Source organism: Cydia splendana, chromosome 4 (genome assembly GCF_910591565.1).
Source record: "Cydia splendana chromosome 4, ilCydSple1.2, whole genome shotgun sequence".
In the NCBI taxonomy this organism is placed as follows: Eukaryota; Metazoa; Arthropoda; class Insecta; order Lepidoptera; family Tortricidae; genus Cydia; species Cydia splendana.
Window position 1 is genome coordinate 12,838,004 of NC_085963.1, and position 17,234 is coordinate 12,855,237.

The 17,234-nt window shown below is 38.2% G+C and overlaps 1 protein-coding gene and 1 non-coding gene across 3 annotated transcripts in view; one reads left to right on the plus strand and one right to left on the minus strand.

Annotated features, from left to right (window-relative positions):
- Positions 1-17,234, plus strand: part of LOC134789926 (neurogenic locus notch homolog protein 2-like) — an 82,905-nt gene that overhangs the window by 46,566 nt on the left and 19,105 nt on the right. For both annotated transcript variants that reach the window (XM_063760635.1, XM_063760634.1), the window contains 3 exons: positions 11,091-11,281; positions 13,580-13,752; positions 16,078-16,196. In XM_063760635.1, coding sequence (XP_063616705.1) covers positions 11,091-11,281; positions 13,580-13,752; positions 16,078-16,196 — 483 coding nt within the window. The remainder of the gene's footprint in view (positions 1-11,090; positions 11,282-13,579; positions 13,753-16,077; positions 16,197-17,234) is intronic.
- Trnad-auc (transfer RNA aspartic acid (anticodon AUC)) lies at positions 5,159-5,231 on the minus strand. The gene has a single exon. It is a non-coding gene; the product is annotated as a tRNA-Asp (tRNA).

Sequence of the window (17,234 nt, forward strand, 5' to 3'; positions counted from 1 at the left end):
AACTTCGACTTCTCCAACTTCTTCTACTTCAACTTCTCCAACCTTTTCAATTTCTTCAACTTCTCTAACTTCAACTTCTACTTCTTCAACATCAACTTCTTCAACTTCGACTTCGCCAACTTCCTTAACTTCAACTTCTACTTCTTCAACATCAACTTCTTCAACTTCGACTTCGCCAACTTCCTTAACTTCAACTTCTTCAACTTCAACTTCTCCCACTTCTTCAACTTCAACATCTACTTCTTCTAGTTATCCAATCTTTTCAACTTCAACTTCTCCAAAATCTTCAAATTCAACTTCAACTTCTCCAACTCGAACTGCTTCAACTTTTTCAACTCCTCCAACTTATCCTACTTCTTCATCTTCAACTTCTTCAACTTCGACTTCTCCAACTTTTTTAACTTCAACTTCTTCAACTTCAACTTCTCCCACTTCTTCAACTTCAACATCTTCTACTTCTTCAACTTCAACTTCTCCAACCTTTCAACTTCTTCAAGTTCTCCAACCTTTTCAACTTCTTCAACTTCAACTTCTCCAACTTCTTCAAATTCAACTTCAACTTCTCCAACTCTAACTGCTTCAACTTTTTCAACTTCTCCAACTTCTTCAACTTCTCCAACTTCAACTTCTCCAACCTTTTCAATTTCTTCAACTTCTCTAACTTCAACTTCTCCTACTTCAACTTCAACTTCGACTTCTCCAACTTCTTCTACTTCAACTTCTCCAACCTTTTCAATTTCTTCAACTTCTCTAACTTCAACTTCTCCTACTTCTTCAACTTCAACTTCTTCAACTTCGACTTCTCCAATTTCTTTAACTTCAACTTCTTCAACTTCAACTTCTCCCACTTCTTCAACTTCAACATCTACTTCTTAGACTTCAACTTCTTCAAGTTCTCCAACCTTTTCAACTTCTTCAACTTCAACTTCTCCAACTCGAAATTCTTCAACTTCTTCAACTTCGACATCTCCAACTTCTTTAACTTCAACTTCTCGTACTTCTTGAACTTCTACTACTCCAACCTTTTCAACTTCTTCAACTTCAACTTTTCCAACTTCTTCAAATTCGACTACTCCAACCTTTTCAACTTCTTCGACTCAACTTCTCCAACTTCTTCAAATTCAACTTCAACTTCTCCAACTCGAACTTCTTCAACTTTTTCAAATTGTCCAACTTCTCCAACTTTAAATTGTCCAACTTCAACTTCTCCAACTTATTCAACTTTATCAACTTCTCCAACTTCTACAGCTTCTCCAACTTCTTCAACTTCTCGAACCTCCAAGTTGGAGTGGAGGTGGAAGTGATGTTAAGATAGAAAAATATGGTTGTCTGTAAAGTCGGTTTACGGACGATAATTTTGCGTGATAACGTCATAAGAAAACATTACCATTACATTACGTAACGTTACCATGGAGATCTGTCCACAAAGTTACCATGGAGATTTGTCCACAACGTGACACTTTTTCGTGCATGCTACCGGTGTTCATCGATTTATAAGACGTTATCACGTCAAAATTAATAAATAAATAAAAGAAAATAATATCTTAATTTCGTTACAAATAAAGAAAGTTCGCATTTTTGACTAATTGTAATTAGTCATCCATTTTGGGGGCGAAAAGAAGGAAGTAATAAAAAGCAGATTTGTTTAAAAATTATGGTACCCAAATTACTAATTCCACGCAGACGAAGTCGCGGGCAAAAGCTAGTACCTAATAAGCAAATTAATAACCACCCGGGTAATTGTGTACTTAGTTTTTGATGGCGGTGCCAATTCAAAATCCCAGTAAACCAAAATTTTAGACAACGAAGAACGCTGCACTTACTTTATGCAAGTAACCACATAAAGACATAGTTTACTCATAATTTAAATACGAATTTACTAAAAACCGTGTCTGCGTGCGGCCATGGCGATCGTGGAGTGTCTCCCTAGTCGGACAAGGCCGCCGCGCCGCGCCTTCGCCGCGTTCATGTGTGAGTAGGACACACCTATACGTATCAACGTTTTGTTTCACCTCGCCGCGCCGCGCCGCGCCGCGTGTTCGCCGCGCGTTCGCCGCGCCGCGCCGCGCCGCGCCGCTTCGCGTCTAAATCGCTCATGTGTGAGTAGGACACACCTATACGTATCAACGTTTTGTTTCTTCCTCGCCGCGCCGCGCCGCGCCGCGCCGCGCCGCGCCGCGCCGCCGTCGCGAGTTGTTCGCTTACGTAAGTCTGCAGCGATTTTGATAGCTCATGCAGTGCAAGTGTAATTTTAAACGTCAAAATTCTATGAAATTATGACGTATAAATAACACTTGCACTGCGTAGGCCTTCGAGCAACACGGAAGGGAGGCGGCATTCGCACTATTTCCCCTCTGCCGAGGTACAAGATTAGCGCGTCAATCTAATCTAGCGCGGGTAATAAAACTAGTTGCACTTGGATTTTTCACTAGACCGAGTCCAGACGCGCGCGTGAACACTGCTGCACAAAAATGCCTGTTTGCTCGGTTTTTTGTTATAAAAAGAGGTCGGGGACATCAAATTTACAAAAAGAAAGTGTTACATTTCACATGTAATATTTTTTTTTACATATCATACGTTTAATTACATTCAAACACAATAATTATATTTTAGTCTCATGTAATTGTTGGATTTATCGATTTTGCTCGCTCAGTACAAATTGCGGATCGGTCGAGCGACAAATCCGACTTCTCATCTCTCAGAATACAATAACATACTTCAACGAAAATGTGTTAGTGTGCGTGTTGTGACACTTGTCACTCGTCCGTACACAAAAAGAGATCGAGGTTTGCAAGATTTGTCTTTGACGTGTGTCATTTTCTATGTATTTGTGTCGTCATTACAGATTGGATTTTGTATGTAAGTGTGTGAGAAGTGCGACTGTGTGCACCTTTCCCCCCGCGAAAAATGGCAAAATGATTTGTACGGTGAGATATCGCTTGGGCCCCTCCCTTCCGATGTGTCGGAAGCCGGTGTTGCTCGAAGGCGTAGGCTATCAAAATCGCTGCAGACTTTTCTTGGTCTAACTCTACTTGACACTTGACTAGGTATACACACTTTTGATTAAATGTCACATAAATTCATAAGTATCTTACCTAGTCTAATTCCTAAGAAGGTATGTAGGTAAGTGATCGCGTGAATATTTTTTGAAGCTTATATGTATGTATATTACTAGGTACATAGTTTTAATGTAAAGTCCTTTGCTTTGTCAAAAAACCCCACTGTACTCATATTACTAGTATTAATAGAAGTGCAGTAAAATCAAAGTAGGTACCTGTGGTGTTCATCAATAAATAAGCAGATGGCTGGCAACACTGGTGCGCATGATGGCGGCCGCTGTGTTACGGGCGCTCTGTAAGGACCGAATAATAAATTGTTTTATTTACCTATAATCAATATAATTCCTCTAAAAGTAAACTAGATTAATGATGTTAAGTGAACATCACAGTACCTACTTTAAAATATTTAAATTTTTGCACGGAAAACTAATAAGTAATAAATACACCTCCGGGTCACATGGGTCGCCGTAGCATACATTGCATGGACGCCAGGTGCATCCTCCAAACGTAACATGTTTCCTCGCTCTAACGTTGAAAATGAGATTGCGAGGGAATTTGTTTTGCCCGCCATGTCCTTTTTGTCCGCCCGTCCCCGATTTATTTTGCAAAAAATACGAATGTAAATAAATATATCTACTAGAGTTCGTTTTTTTAGCATTAGAAAGAAGGTAAGCGATCTTGACATGTCTTTTAATTGAAAAACGCTTTTTAAAAATCAGTAACTATTACTTATGAAAGCAGAAGAATATAAATGATCCTATTAGATTCAAAATTGTTACATATTTGCCGTGACATATTTTTAAAACGTGTTTTTCAATTAAAAGACATGTCAAGATTGTTTACCTTTTTTCTAATGCTAAAAAAACGAACTAGGTATAGAACCTACCTACCTACGTGTATCTACATAGATACTCGTATCGTTGCCTAGTACTTAGTAGCTTATACCCTTACTACCCATAGTATAAGCCTTGCTATAATGCATAGTATAAGTTTGGGGCAAGGTCGTTCTGTGTAAGATTGTCTTCAAATACCTATTTATTATTTCACTTAATATCTAGACTGCAGTCGACCTTAATATAGTCGACGGCTAAGCCTAGAACTAGATGCTCGTTAGTTTTGTGCATAGATATTTAATTCCATAATTTATACGGAGAGCTAGCTCCAGAAAATGGTTCACGATTTCGACAGCAACGAATCTACCAAGTGAGTTACCATTCTTATTACTGGATCCAGGCGTCTGGCAGCTATTCATCGGTGGAGGTCAGAGAATGCGGGTTATGCCCACTAGTTACCACCAAGTTCTTACCAGTGGTAAATACTGGGAATTTTTTTTCCACCTTTTACCACTGGTAACTACTGGGAAAAATAATTCCCAGCAGTTACCACTGGTAATACGAGTAGGTGGGATTTTTTTTTGTGCCAGTAGTTACCCCCAAAAAATTTTTAAATTTAAATACTAATAAAAACAGGTTGTTTTTTATAGTCACCTGCAATAATTTACGGGGTAAATATGTAGGTAGGTCATACTGAACAACTTTTACTATGGCAAATATGGAATTATTTCTGCACAGCTGCAAACGTCAATACTACTATCATCCGCATTCTCACTATGAAACGTTTACGACACACGACACGTACAGTAAGTATTAATTCGCGATTTCTTGCCAAAATAAACTCTTTTCGGTTCGCAAACTTGCGAAACTTAATTAATTATAATTTAAATGATCGTGTCAGCTTGAAATCCTATAGGACTGGCCCTCTATAAATGAGACAACTTCTGGATTTTTCTCTTAATTTGGCATTTGGTTTTGCTGGCTTGTCATTCTAACTTCCACCGATGAACAGCTGCCAGGATCAAGTAATAAGATTATTATAGCAAATCGTATAGGTACCATTTTCTTAGTCTATTTATTGTAGGTTAGTTGCGTCTGACGCATTTCGGAAACAATATTTTCAAGCATTTTAAATATATTTACCTACACTGTATATATAATACCTTATAGCTTAATAGCTTATTAGTTTTAGGGTATTTATTATGATATCGTTAAAAAGAATAGTCTTTTTTAAGCTTAGAATAAATTTAAAAGTAGAAAAATTACTGTCTTGGGTGAGACTTGAACTCACGGCCTCTGGATTGATACTCCAGCGCTCTGCCATCTGAGCCACCAAGACCTCATCCATATTCAGCAAATCTTTCCACCATATTATAGGTCAAGGTAATTTTTCCACTTTTAAATTTATTCTAAGCTTAATAGCAACGTTCGCAGACGTTTCTGCTTGTTAAAAATTAAAAATAGTCTTTTTTTTCTTACAGAAAAAACATGTTACCTATTTGGTTTGAAAATGTTAGTAAAGAAGGTACTGCATCTACCTATTATTCCAAAAATAAGGTTATTTGGATAGAGTTAATCTATATCAACGAAAACTGCCCACTGACTGCACATTTTCTATAAAAGGTGCAGCAGCATGAATTTTGCGATCGTCTACCGTCATGACCCGCCATCCATTGCGTTGCGGTTAGCCTACACCTAGTACGGTTGACAGAATATTTGTCCGATTTTATAATTAAAATCGTAATTTAATCAACCACTTGTTAAAACATTGGATGACAGTTACCACAATACGGTATCCTAAATCACATTATTTTACTCTTGTAAAAGGGGGTAGTTAGACTGCATACATGAGTGCATATCCATAATAATATACCTACTCACATAGACATAGGTATACCGGTATAGGTACCTACTTAAATTTTCGGAGAGGATCAGTGGGAGCCAATTCATAAATTACTGATTGTGCCTGCGCCATCTGTCGGAGTGAATATACTTATTAATGAACTAACTTTTGTATGGTACAAAAACCTTTGGCCTTCGACTTCGGCTGATTCAGGAAGGATTGCCCACTTATTCTCAATTTCTGATCATAAGTGTATTGTGAAATAGAGATAGGGTAGCAATATCATTCAATAATAAGAACCCTTTTAACCCCATAGGATGATACGCGTTTTATCCATAATTTTATTTACTTTGCGACCCCGAACTTTTAGACTTTTCAGACGAAAGCCAATTATATTTGGCTCCTACTTGTATACCTAGTATCTTATGTAGAACGGCATTGACCGAATACCGTGAGTATTATTAACTTTATTTAAAATTAAATAAACCTTGTAACATAATGTTGAGATAAAAAAAATGGAAAGAAAAGTCCGATAGTGTGGCCGAATGTTACTCATTCATTAGATATAGAAATCATCACGATATTCATGATGAACTAGTGAAACGTTAGGACTAGGGGTCACAAAACCGTGCGTATTTTAGAAAACCGGTTTTTCGGTTTTTGTGAAAATACAAAACCGGGTTTCAGGTTTTTTCGGTGATTTCGATTTTACGTATAATTTGTAAAATAAGGAAGTATTTTTAGGATCAATGCTTTGATATTAAGTCTTCCACGACATTTCTATTTACTTTGTCTTTACCAAGACCATATCAATAAATCAATCCAAATCCATCAATGAAGTTTTTAACTAAGTCAGCAATTCTAAAGCGGAATGCCTAAGCAAAATATTATATGACAACGGTGTTGACATAGTCCTCCTTCTGGAAACACACACCGCTGATGATGCCCAACTCGCTAAACGAGGTAAAATACCGGGATTTGATTTGGTAGCGGCATTATACCATAAACAATATAGAACTTCGACATACGGCCGGTCTTCTCTTACTGCCCTGATCAACGTGATTTCAAATAACATCGATGGCAACAACATCGCCACCACGACTATTCGAATCGGCGAAACGCGGATATATATGCAACATATATAAGCCTCCACGTAGCTACTGACCTACTCCACCCCTTCCTAAAGGATGACTCACGTTAGGCAACACTAACAAAGGCAAAGGAACGTTCAAATCAGCTCGATGGAGAAGTGACCACAACCCGGACCTAGTCTTCACAACAAGAGCAATAGACGGTACCCCAGTGGCCGCGAGCTGTAAGTGCTAGCGGATTTTCCACACTCTTATCACTGCCTAGTATTAGTTGTCAAAGGTCTGAAAATACCGATGGTTGAGTCGTATCCTGCCTAACACCACATGACACAAATAGACAGCTTGGGAATGGAACAAAATAGCCTGGAAAAGGACCTGGATCTATTAGATGACTATTTCTCTCGATGGCGTTTGTGCCCCAGCATTTCGAAGATCGAGGTGTCTTACTTTACCAGTGCAACAAACTATCCAACAAGGAGCTGAGAGGAAAATTCAGGGGCAATCTTCTCCGACACAACTTCCTACCTAAATATCTCCGAAGCATCCTGGATTGAAGCCTTAACTTCAAGGAGCACCTAAGCAGTCTATCTGTAAAACTGGGAAAATAGATATAACGTTGGAGACTAAAAACCTGTTCATTTATACAATTTTTGTGTATAAAGGATTGTTTCTTTTTTTAATTTGCTCTTCAAAATCTTTTTATTAAACCATGTACCTATATAAAACTGTAAAATCGAAAAACTCGAAAAAGCCAGTTTTATCAATGTGAAAACCCGGTTTTTTCAATTGGCTGTAAACCCGGTTTTTCCGGTTTTTTCGATTTCGGTGAAACCGGGTTTGTGACGCCTAGTTAGGACCATAGATGAACCTATTAGTGATTTGAACATTGCTTGAATCCCACAGCAATTGATACTTAGTTTTTTAAAGGGTGGATTGTTTAAATGGGGCACTGAGGGCAGCTACCAGATCCGGCAGAGCTATGCTAAAATGGCCTTAGGAGGCATTCCCTAACTTTTGAAATCGTTAGTTATACATTTATAGTTTTGGAAAAAAAATTACGGTCTTACAGTCAGTTAGTATGAAAAAAGTACAATTTTTCAAAAGCTTTAGTACATTACGCAACTATGTCGAAAATTTAAAGGGCCATACGTATTCCAAAACGTTGTAAGTATGTATATGTGCGAATAGGTGATTCACTTAAAACGGGTTTTTACGGTAGGTAACATATAGGTACATTGATGTGTAATTCTTGGAAAAATATGTACTTACACGCGAAACGATATTAATTGGCGTACTAATCGTTTATTCGTAATAAATGGCCGAGACTGAAAATATCCGGAATTTAATGGAGGATGAAAGGAAATTAATATTCAAATGAATTAAATTACGCATGAGAACGATAAGTGGACTCCAGGCGGGGTGTTAATGAAAATGCTTCGAATTATTCTTTATGATGGGTCATTACATTATCGACACAATAGTACCCTCATCTGAGTCTGGGGACTACGTATGTCTTAATTTAAGTTAAGGTACGAAATACGACCCTTATAATATACACATGCGTGGGCAGAAATTTTTTCTTAGATTTTTTAGAGCGCGGAAATGAATAGATAGATATTTCTTCATAAACCCATTCTTATGCAGTTCGCCTGGATACATATATAAAATTTATCCTAGTAAAATCCCATCAAAACACAAGATAAATGTTTTCATGGCTTTCGAAGTGAAGTGTCATCATCATCAACATTATAGTTACTACCGAATATTTTCCGGACGGAGTTAGTGAACGGGAAGTTATGTTAGGGTAGCTATGTCTTCTGAAGAAATTCGGCACCAGGAGGCCAATCCAAACTGACATTTTGACCTCAAAACGATTTAAAAAAAATGTATGAAGGAAGAATTTCTATACACAATATATAAGAAGCTATCTACCCATTTTTTGTCTCGATACGAGTGGTAGATATCTCTTGGTCAAATTGTAAATATTTATAAATTATCCTTTGAGAGAAATAGTAGATTGTGTCACAAGGGAGCAAAACGACATAATATATTTACGGTGAGGGCGTACATTGAATGAAGCGAAGGATTCTAAAATGGAATCTTAAGCGTAGTGAGGGATTCAAGTGTTAGTTGGAAACAATTTTGCTACCAAGTGACACATACTGCTTTTCACATCACCCACCAGGAAATTATTATGTTTTAAGCTAAAAAAATAGTATAACTGAGGATATTTTCATTGAAGTTAAATTTTACTGAAAAGGGTACCATGCCAGTATAAAGTAGCCACCGTATAAATAAACCTGTTTGATGCATCCCTAAATGTTTTTAAGCAAATAAAGCAGACATTTCACTCTACGCACCCACAAAGGGCCTCGTGATAATTAATGTGTGTGACTTTGTCACTCGCGTGTGCGGTTTCTGTGCGAGACACACGAGGCGGTATGAAGTCAAATGTAGCCTGAATGAGTTGGGGCTCTTGATACTGGCCATTTTTCGGTAGAAGTTAACATTTTTTGTAGTCTAGGGAATTTTGATTTAGGTGGGTAATTATTTAGGTACCGTACTTACAATTTATGTTGGTACTTATGTAAAGATTAGCGGTTGTCACGAAACGGAGGATAACTGTTTTAATCGTACTATTGACATATTTTTGAAGTGAAAACTTCTTTAGCAGCGCTGTGCACTTTTTGAGGTGGGGAAAAAATGTTAAACTCGAGACAGCGTAAGGCGTAACGCGTAAGGCGTAACCCCTGCTGTTTCGTTTTTATTCACCAAAGAACTTTAGTCATAACGTATCATAATCAGGTCAATTATTTAAAACTGGACTTTTATATTAAGCAATAAAGCTCAATGTTCTAATCTTGTACGGGCTGAAATACGAGGATCTCACAGTTACATTCTAACTTTATATCACTCCAATATAATTCAATAAAGCTACATCTTGATGATATCGCTAATAAAGGTGAACTCTAGTACTGGTGAATAAAACTCAAAATATCATGACCAAATATATTTAGATGCGAGGTCTGCAAGGTAACTTTACAATTTCTATTCGAATTTTAAACAATTATCGCTACAAATTTAAGCTCACTGGCCAGCAATTTCGGAACTAAAGTTTTTCAATAGAAAGGAGGATGGGTCAATTATACATAGTGCTGCAGACATTTTGGACTAGTCATTGAGTTTTCACTACTGTCGGCACTCCCGGAATGCAACCCGTTGTTGTTTTTAAAAAACCGGGCAAGTGCGAGTCGGACTCGCGCACGAAGGGTTCCGTACCATAATGCAAAAAAAAAACAAAAAAAAAGCAAAAAAAAAAACGGTCACCCATCCAAATACTGACCACTCCCGACGTTGCTTAACTTTGGTCAAAAATCACGTTTGTTGTATGGGAGCCCCATTTAAATCTTTATTTTATTCTGTTTTTAGTATTTGTTGTTATAGCGGCAACAGAAATACATCATCTGTGAAAATTTCAACTGTCTAGCTATCACGGTTCGTGAGATACAGCCTGGTGACAGACGGACGGACGGACGGACGGACGGACGGACGGACGGACGGACAGCGAAGTCTTAGTAATAGGGTCCCGTTTTACCCTTTGGGTACGGAACCCTAATAAGTTAATTTTTATAAGCGTTGTTTAAGAGTGGCATCATATTACATGAACAATTGAACATGTTGTATACTATAATTTCTTTCCCGCTTGATATTAGCTGTATTCAGAGTCTAAAGCATTAAACACGTTACATTTTATTATTATAAATATGCCTATAGTAGGAAAATACTGGAGGCCAAACTCTTATCGCTCTGTCGTTTAACTTTAGTGCATTGTTTTACGCCATATATACTATGACAGTCTTAATGTTTTCTAAAATACTGGTTAGTTAATTTCAGGTTGTGTCTAACCCGAATTAATCGTATTTTTGACGACTACTAAAATAATAGTTTAAAATTTTTAAAAATAGTTTGTATGAGTAAAAATTCTCCTTCGTGTTCCTACTGAAGAACATAATAAGACCACGATAATTTTACATATATCCCATAGCCAAGTATTTAGTCCATCGCTTTCACCCAATAGCCTAGTCCTTATACCCTGGCGGGTGCTGCCTCTGCGGGCGTCTCATGACACGGGCAAGGGCAGCATCCGCTCGATGTACCTACCTCATACATTCCAACAAATTATGTACGCGCCATTGTCCCATGATGGGTGAAGACCACAATAAAAAAGCGTAATAATTATTATTGAATCTTATTTGTTGCATAGGTGGCAGAGGATTGCGCAGGCGGAGAGGAGTGCCCTCCGGTCGTCGTGTCTTGGGAGGGCTCGGCCGACATCCAGAGCGGAGACATCCTCATCGTGCGCATCGCCGACTCGTCGCTCCTCGACACTTTCGCCCACCCTGACGCTAAGAACAGTAGCCATGATGCGAACGCTACGCAAGCAGATGGACAGAGGTAGGTGACTACTACCCGTTCGCTTCAAGTTGGCCGTTACCACCCCCTCTGACGCCTTATCCACTCGGCTACCACAGCGTTACACCCGCTTTTGTTAGGTAGGTAGGTATATACCTACTTACATTCACAAAAATTTACGGTCTAACATGAGATTCGCGGGACTTCATATAGTTTTCAATTTGAAAACCCGAATAGTTCTGCGCAGTTCTTGGCTACTTTTGTACGTAAAACCCTTATCTCGAATAAAAACTTAAACGAAATATTCGTGTTAAACTTAAGTTTAAACACTAGAGGATATCCGATTTGAAACTATTCAATTCAGCTGTAAAATTGTTCCGCTGTGGAATATCCATTGGCATGGAACAAAGAGGATTTGATCCCTCGGTTGGATCCAAACCCGATGTTAAATTTAGTTAGCAAGAATTTCTAGAAGCGAATGTATCACATAAATATGATACCTACCTACTAAGATATATTATATCGGCATCTAATATACTTAGCTAGATTAATCAGGCTTAATAAATATCATCAAAGTAACTAACTTACTGTGAGCCGAGAGAAGGTCAGAATGAATTTACTTCATCACGCATCATAATTACATGATTGATTAATCTTGAAGGGGTCAGGCGGTGACCCGAAAAATCGAGATGCCTCAATGCTTTACTGAACCCACGGGTAATCCGGAGAACTAGTGGACTAATAAGGACAAGTAATTCAACGGCAAACCATTGAGGCATAACGGGACAATTATTTATACAATATTTTTTCCCTCAATTTCTCTATGGATCTATTTTATGGGTGCGGTAATTAGAAATAAAATCTCCCTACAGCAATCAATGTGCTAATACGGAAATGGGGCCGCAGTTGTTTAGGTTTTTTTTTAATATTAGAAGACGTTCACGCTCCGCGCTGCTCGTGTTGGACTTATTACTAAAATAATAATAAAAAAATAGTATACTATTTCTTCCCTTCTCAAAGTGAACGTTATCGAAGCCAAATCGAACTTCCTTTGGAGTTTATGGCTTATATAAGCCGTAAAAGGGTCTGAAACGGGCCTACGGACGACCAGATATAGCATTACCTACTTAAGTAGGTTTGTAAAGGCCGATTTTTATGATTAAATTTAAAAGAATATCGACTAGCAATAGGTGACATACTTATCATAGAAACCAATTAGAATCAATTTTTTTGATCAAAGCTACTTGTATCAGAAATTCGAAAAAATATAACTTACTTAAAGTAAATGCCAAATATTTGAAAAACTTTGCATTGCATACTCATTCTCGCGTATTAACCATAACATGTGCAATGGTACTTTATGTATAGGTATAATATCAGTCGATAACGAAGTATCAGTTGATTTTCGGTGAAGAAAAATATCGAGAGGAAACCTAAACGCATCTCCGAATTTTTTTTATTTAAAAGTGCATGTGAAGTCCTATATCCGCTTTTGGCTAGCGTAGCGGGGACTGTAGCTTTTAACCGCCCACAAATGAAACTTGACAAGACCAATGCCAAATTTTGTTTTGTCAAAATACTCAAAATAAATATTAAAATTACAATGGAATAGAAAGCTTCTGGGCGGCTAACGATAGCCCATAACGGTGGCCTGTGCTAGAGTTGGACGCATATTTGCTGAATTTTGCTGGTATTGACTGTCATATAAGTAAGGTGTGTACGAGTACCTAGTCCATATACGTGTAGGTATGTTGAAACTATGTAAATTTATAACTACCCCTTTAGACAGAGTGGTTAGCATAACGAGCCCGTTATTTATGTATATCGACGTTATAGTATAATTGAAAGCGAGCTACCTTAGTTCTGTTTGAACTCCGTTTAGACCGCATGACATGAGGGTGGGCTCCGAGCGACCGTAAAAGCATCAGGGCGCGTAGCCAACGTGCCAATCGTTAACGCTCCGTTGCGTATCGTAGTCATCTCTCTCTATCACTCTTCCTCACTAGTGCGACGGCGACAGTTGCGTTTAGTTCGCTACGGAGCGGTCACGATTACACGTTGGCTACGCTCCCACACCCAGGGCTTCAAAACCACTTCAAACACAACGAGTAGCGAGATGGATTTGTTCTACTTATATAACCGCGTGTCTATGCAAATAAAAAATCCCTGTGTTTTACGATTCTTGGGTGTAAATACTCGTAGATCCGAATTCTGATGAATTTTCGTATTTAGTCGACAGATGCGCTATTTTTATTCGATCTTTTCCGCTTCTTTGAAGTTGTTTGTTTCTGAAAAAGTGGGAAACAATCGAATTAATATCTAATGTGTTGTACTGTGCAGGGTACACCGCACGCTGCCATCGCCGGCCGTGTACCAGGTGACGCGGCAGGGGCACGTGCACTGCGACGTGTCTGAAGGCATGCTGCTCGACATCACCCCGCTGGACGAGAACGGCGCCAAACTTATCACGCTCTACGACAAGGATCTCACCGAGGGCGTCAACTTGCTGATAGGTACGGACATAGCACTGTTTGTATTAATTTAATATTGTTCATACTACTTAGTATTTGTTCGTCTATACATTAATATTTGTTCATGTAATGAGCCAGTATAATTCGTTTATAATAAGTACGTACGTAAGTTACGTTAACGGTTTCGTGCTATATTGCTTGCTTCCTTCAAGTTTTATTACTTTTGTATAACTTATAAACATGGCAGTGGCAGTTACTTCAGTGTGTTAAACGTCGAGTTTCGAGATTTATGTGCATGTCATTTTTAGCTTAAAGTCGAATGAAGCAACGAACACGAAACATACTTTATTTATAGCATTTAAACCTTCGAGCAACACCGGCTTCCGACACATCGGAAAGGAGGGGCCCAAGCGATATCTCACCCTATAAATCTTTCTGCCATTTTTCGCGGGGGGAAAGGTGCACACAGTCGCACTTCTCACACACTTACATACAAAATCCAATCTGTAATGACGACACAAATACATAGAAAATGACACACGTCAAAGACAAATCTTGCAAACCTCGATCTCTTTTTGTGTACGGACGAGTGACAAGTGTCACAACACGCACACTAACACATTTTCGTTGAAGTATGTTATTGTATTCTGAGAGATGAGAAGTCGGATTTGTCGCTCGACCGATCCGCATTTGTACTGAGCGAGCAAAATCGATAAATCCAACAATTACATGAGACTAAAATATAATAATTGTGTTTCAATGTAATTAAACGTATGATATGTAAAAAAAAATATTACATGTGAAATGTAACACTTTCTTTTTGTAAATTTGATGTCCCCGACCTCTTTTTATAACAAAAAACCGAGCAAACAGGCATTTTTGTGCAGCAGTGTTCACGCGCGCGTCTGGACTCGGTCTAGTGAAAAATCCAAGTGCAACTAGTTTTATTACCCGCGCTAGATTAGATTGACGCGCTAATCTTGTACCTCGGCAGAGGGGAAATAGTGCGAATGCCGCCTCCCTTCCGTGTTGCTCGAAGATTTAAACCAACAACAACCCATAAAGAACCAAAAAAGTTTATATAAAACAATAAAGTTCCCAGGGCAAAGGAAGTTTTCCCCGTTAAGCAAATGATAACACGATTTTGTAACAAAAGTTGGGTCTATCTAAATAAAAAACGAATTCCGGGAACGCATAGGCTGCCGTGAGCGTGAAGTAATAACATACCTTCATCCCGCCAACTGTCTACATCAACAGCTAACTATAAACAACGAGCCGAATAGTGAAAACTGAAGGCTTGTGAGTGGTTGGGAGTTTCAACCCTTGCGAGTCCGGGCACGTATACATGGACGTCATTAGTTAAGGCGCTTAGCCAAGTCAAATCGGCTATTTCGGTTTATTTCTGCCTGAAGTGATACCGCCGGATACGTGGCATGACAAAGTAAGCAGGTAGACTCTTTGTTACTGGCACCACACCTGACAAGATTACAGAATTGAAGAGCTTAAGTCTTTTGTTTGTTGTATCACTTTTAAAATTTCTTTGTTGTCTAAACTTTATCCTTTGTAAAAGCGCAGCTCCTGTTTTCGAATAAGGCACTTTAACTATGACGTAACTTGAAGCTTGCGGAAAGTTAGTAGCGCAGCGCTAGCCGTTTTGTGCCGTAGCAAATTGTTATCGCTACGGTATAACGCAAGTTCAGTGAGGGCTGCATTTTCGCTGAGTAAATTCTTTTTGAGGTTTAATAACTACCAACTCTTACACAATCAACTATTATTACGTAAATACGTAGTCGTTCTATTCTATAACCTGCTTAGTCGCGTAGGTAATATACCATGAAAATGCTCGCTTTTCACAACAGAGGGAGTAAATACGTGTATGGCGGGCGGAAACGAGGCACCAAGGGGAAAACGATGACGCTTTTATGCCTCGGGAACAATAGGTATGCGAGGAATCCCGCCGCATGCATGCGACGCGCCGTGCATTGCTGACACAGTTAATGTTGCCGCCTGGGACCCACTTGTACCTCTGCCGTCTTGTCTCGTATTTAGCGCCCGTGTAAATTTTACGAAGTTTTACGCTAAATGCAACATAGGTACACTAATTATTTCCTCAGACATATATTTTTACAACCTATATAACTTTTAAGTTGTTAAATTATTACAACCCATGTGCCAAAAACTTGAATCGAATTTTAAATAAAAATAGTGAAGTTGTTTTTCACATTCCGCGAGCGCTCACTACGAAATAAAGAATGCTCCACTAGACTGAAGAGCCGCAAAGCCGCGCTCTCGAGCCGTCGGTCCTCCAGCGATATAAGTTACTTTAAGGAGGCGCCGTGTGGCTGCAATAAACATTTATGCTTACAGTTGTTTCCGAGAACTGGGGGTCACAGTGCGTCCGCCTCAAAGTTACTGTCAAGTCGGATAACTGTGGAGAGTCTCAAGACTGCTCCGGGAAGGGCGTGTGCTACACCAACGTATCTATGGTAAGTTAATTAAACTGTATTCTAGTTCGCTGCATCGTGCCACGGAGCATAGTGCTTGGGAATTTAGTTTCGTTAAGGAAGCCAATATTATGTAACCTCAATCTATTACAACATCTTAATTGCTACCTACCACAAAACGAGATTTTTAGTTTTATACATATTTAAAATAGTTTTGATAATAGCATATCAAAACTATTTTAAATATTTTTAGGCGAGTTTTAAACTTATTAAAAATACGTTTTATTATATTTCCCATATCACTTATTAAGTAAGAAAACTCATGTATGGAGCAGTCTACGTTTACTTATACATATCTCTCTATGGTAACAGGTACAATAGGCCTGTTGCAAGTAACAAAGAATCATGGAAATAATGGTTTCAAAGAAACATATATGTTAATATGATTCTAAAAAATGGCCCAGTCTCAGTATAAACTGAAGGATTATTAAGATATTCGATAAAATAAAAGTGCAAAATTCTCCAATCGGCCATTATTACTGAAACGCCAATCAGAAGCGTTCTAAACAGTGACGTCATTAATCCATAACATATTTCTTAGAGCAACATAGACAACCTCATTGACCGAAATTCATACGTCCTCACCAAAGAGTTCGAAAGGTGCAAAAAATATATTATTTCGCCACTAAACATTTATTACGTCCAAAAAATATTATTACACGATATAAAGTAGATATCTATTTGTTATTATTTAAATAAAATGCTAAATAATACGATATTTCAACAACAAACTTTTTTAATTATTTGGCTGAATGGAACTATCATTGCCATGTCGGCTGTCGTAACTAGAAAAAATGAAAAATTAAAAAGTAAAACCGGCGTTCGGTGATTTTCACACAAAATTTACATGTATCTAAATAATTCATCTTAAACTGCAACCGTGTGAGAGTTTTTGTGTAAAATGAGTTATTGTGATAAATTTTTGTAATGTATTTATCATCCCTAATCGTAATATATGGTGCTGAATTAACAATATCATTCGGATTCAAGGGAAATTTGTAACTTTAAGTATGTAAACAA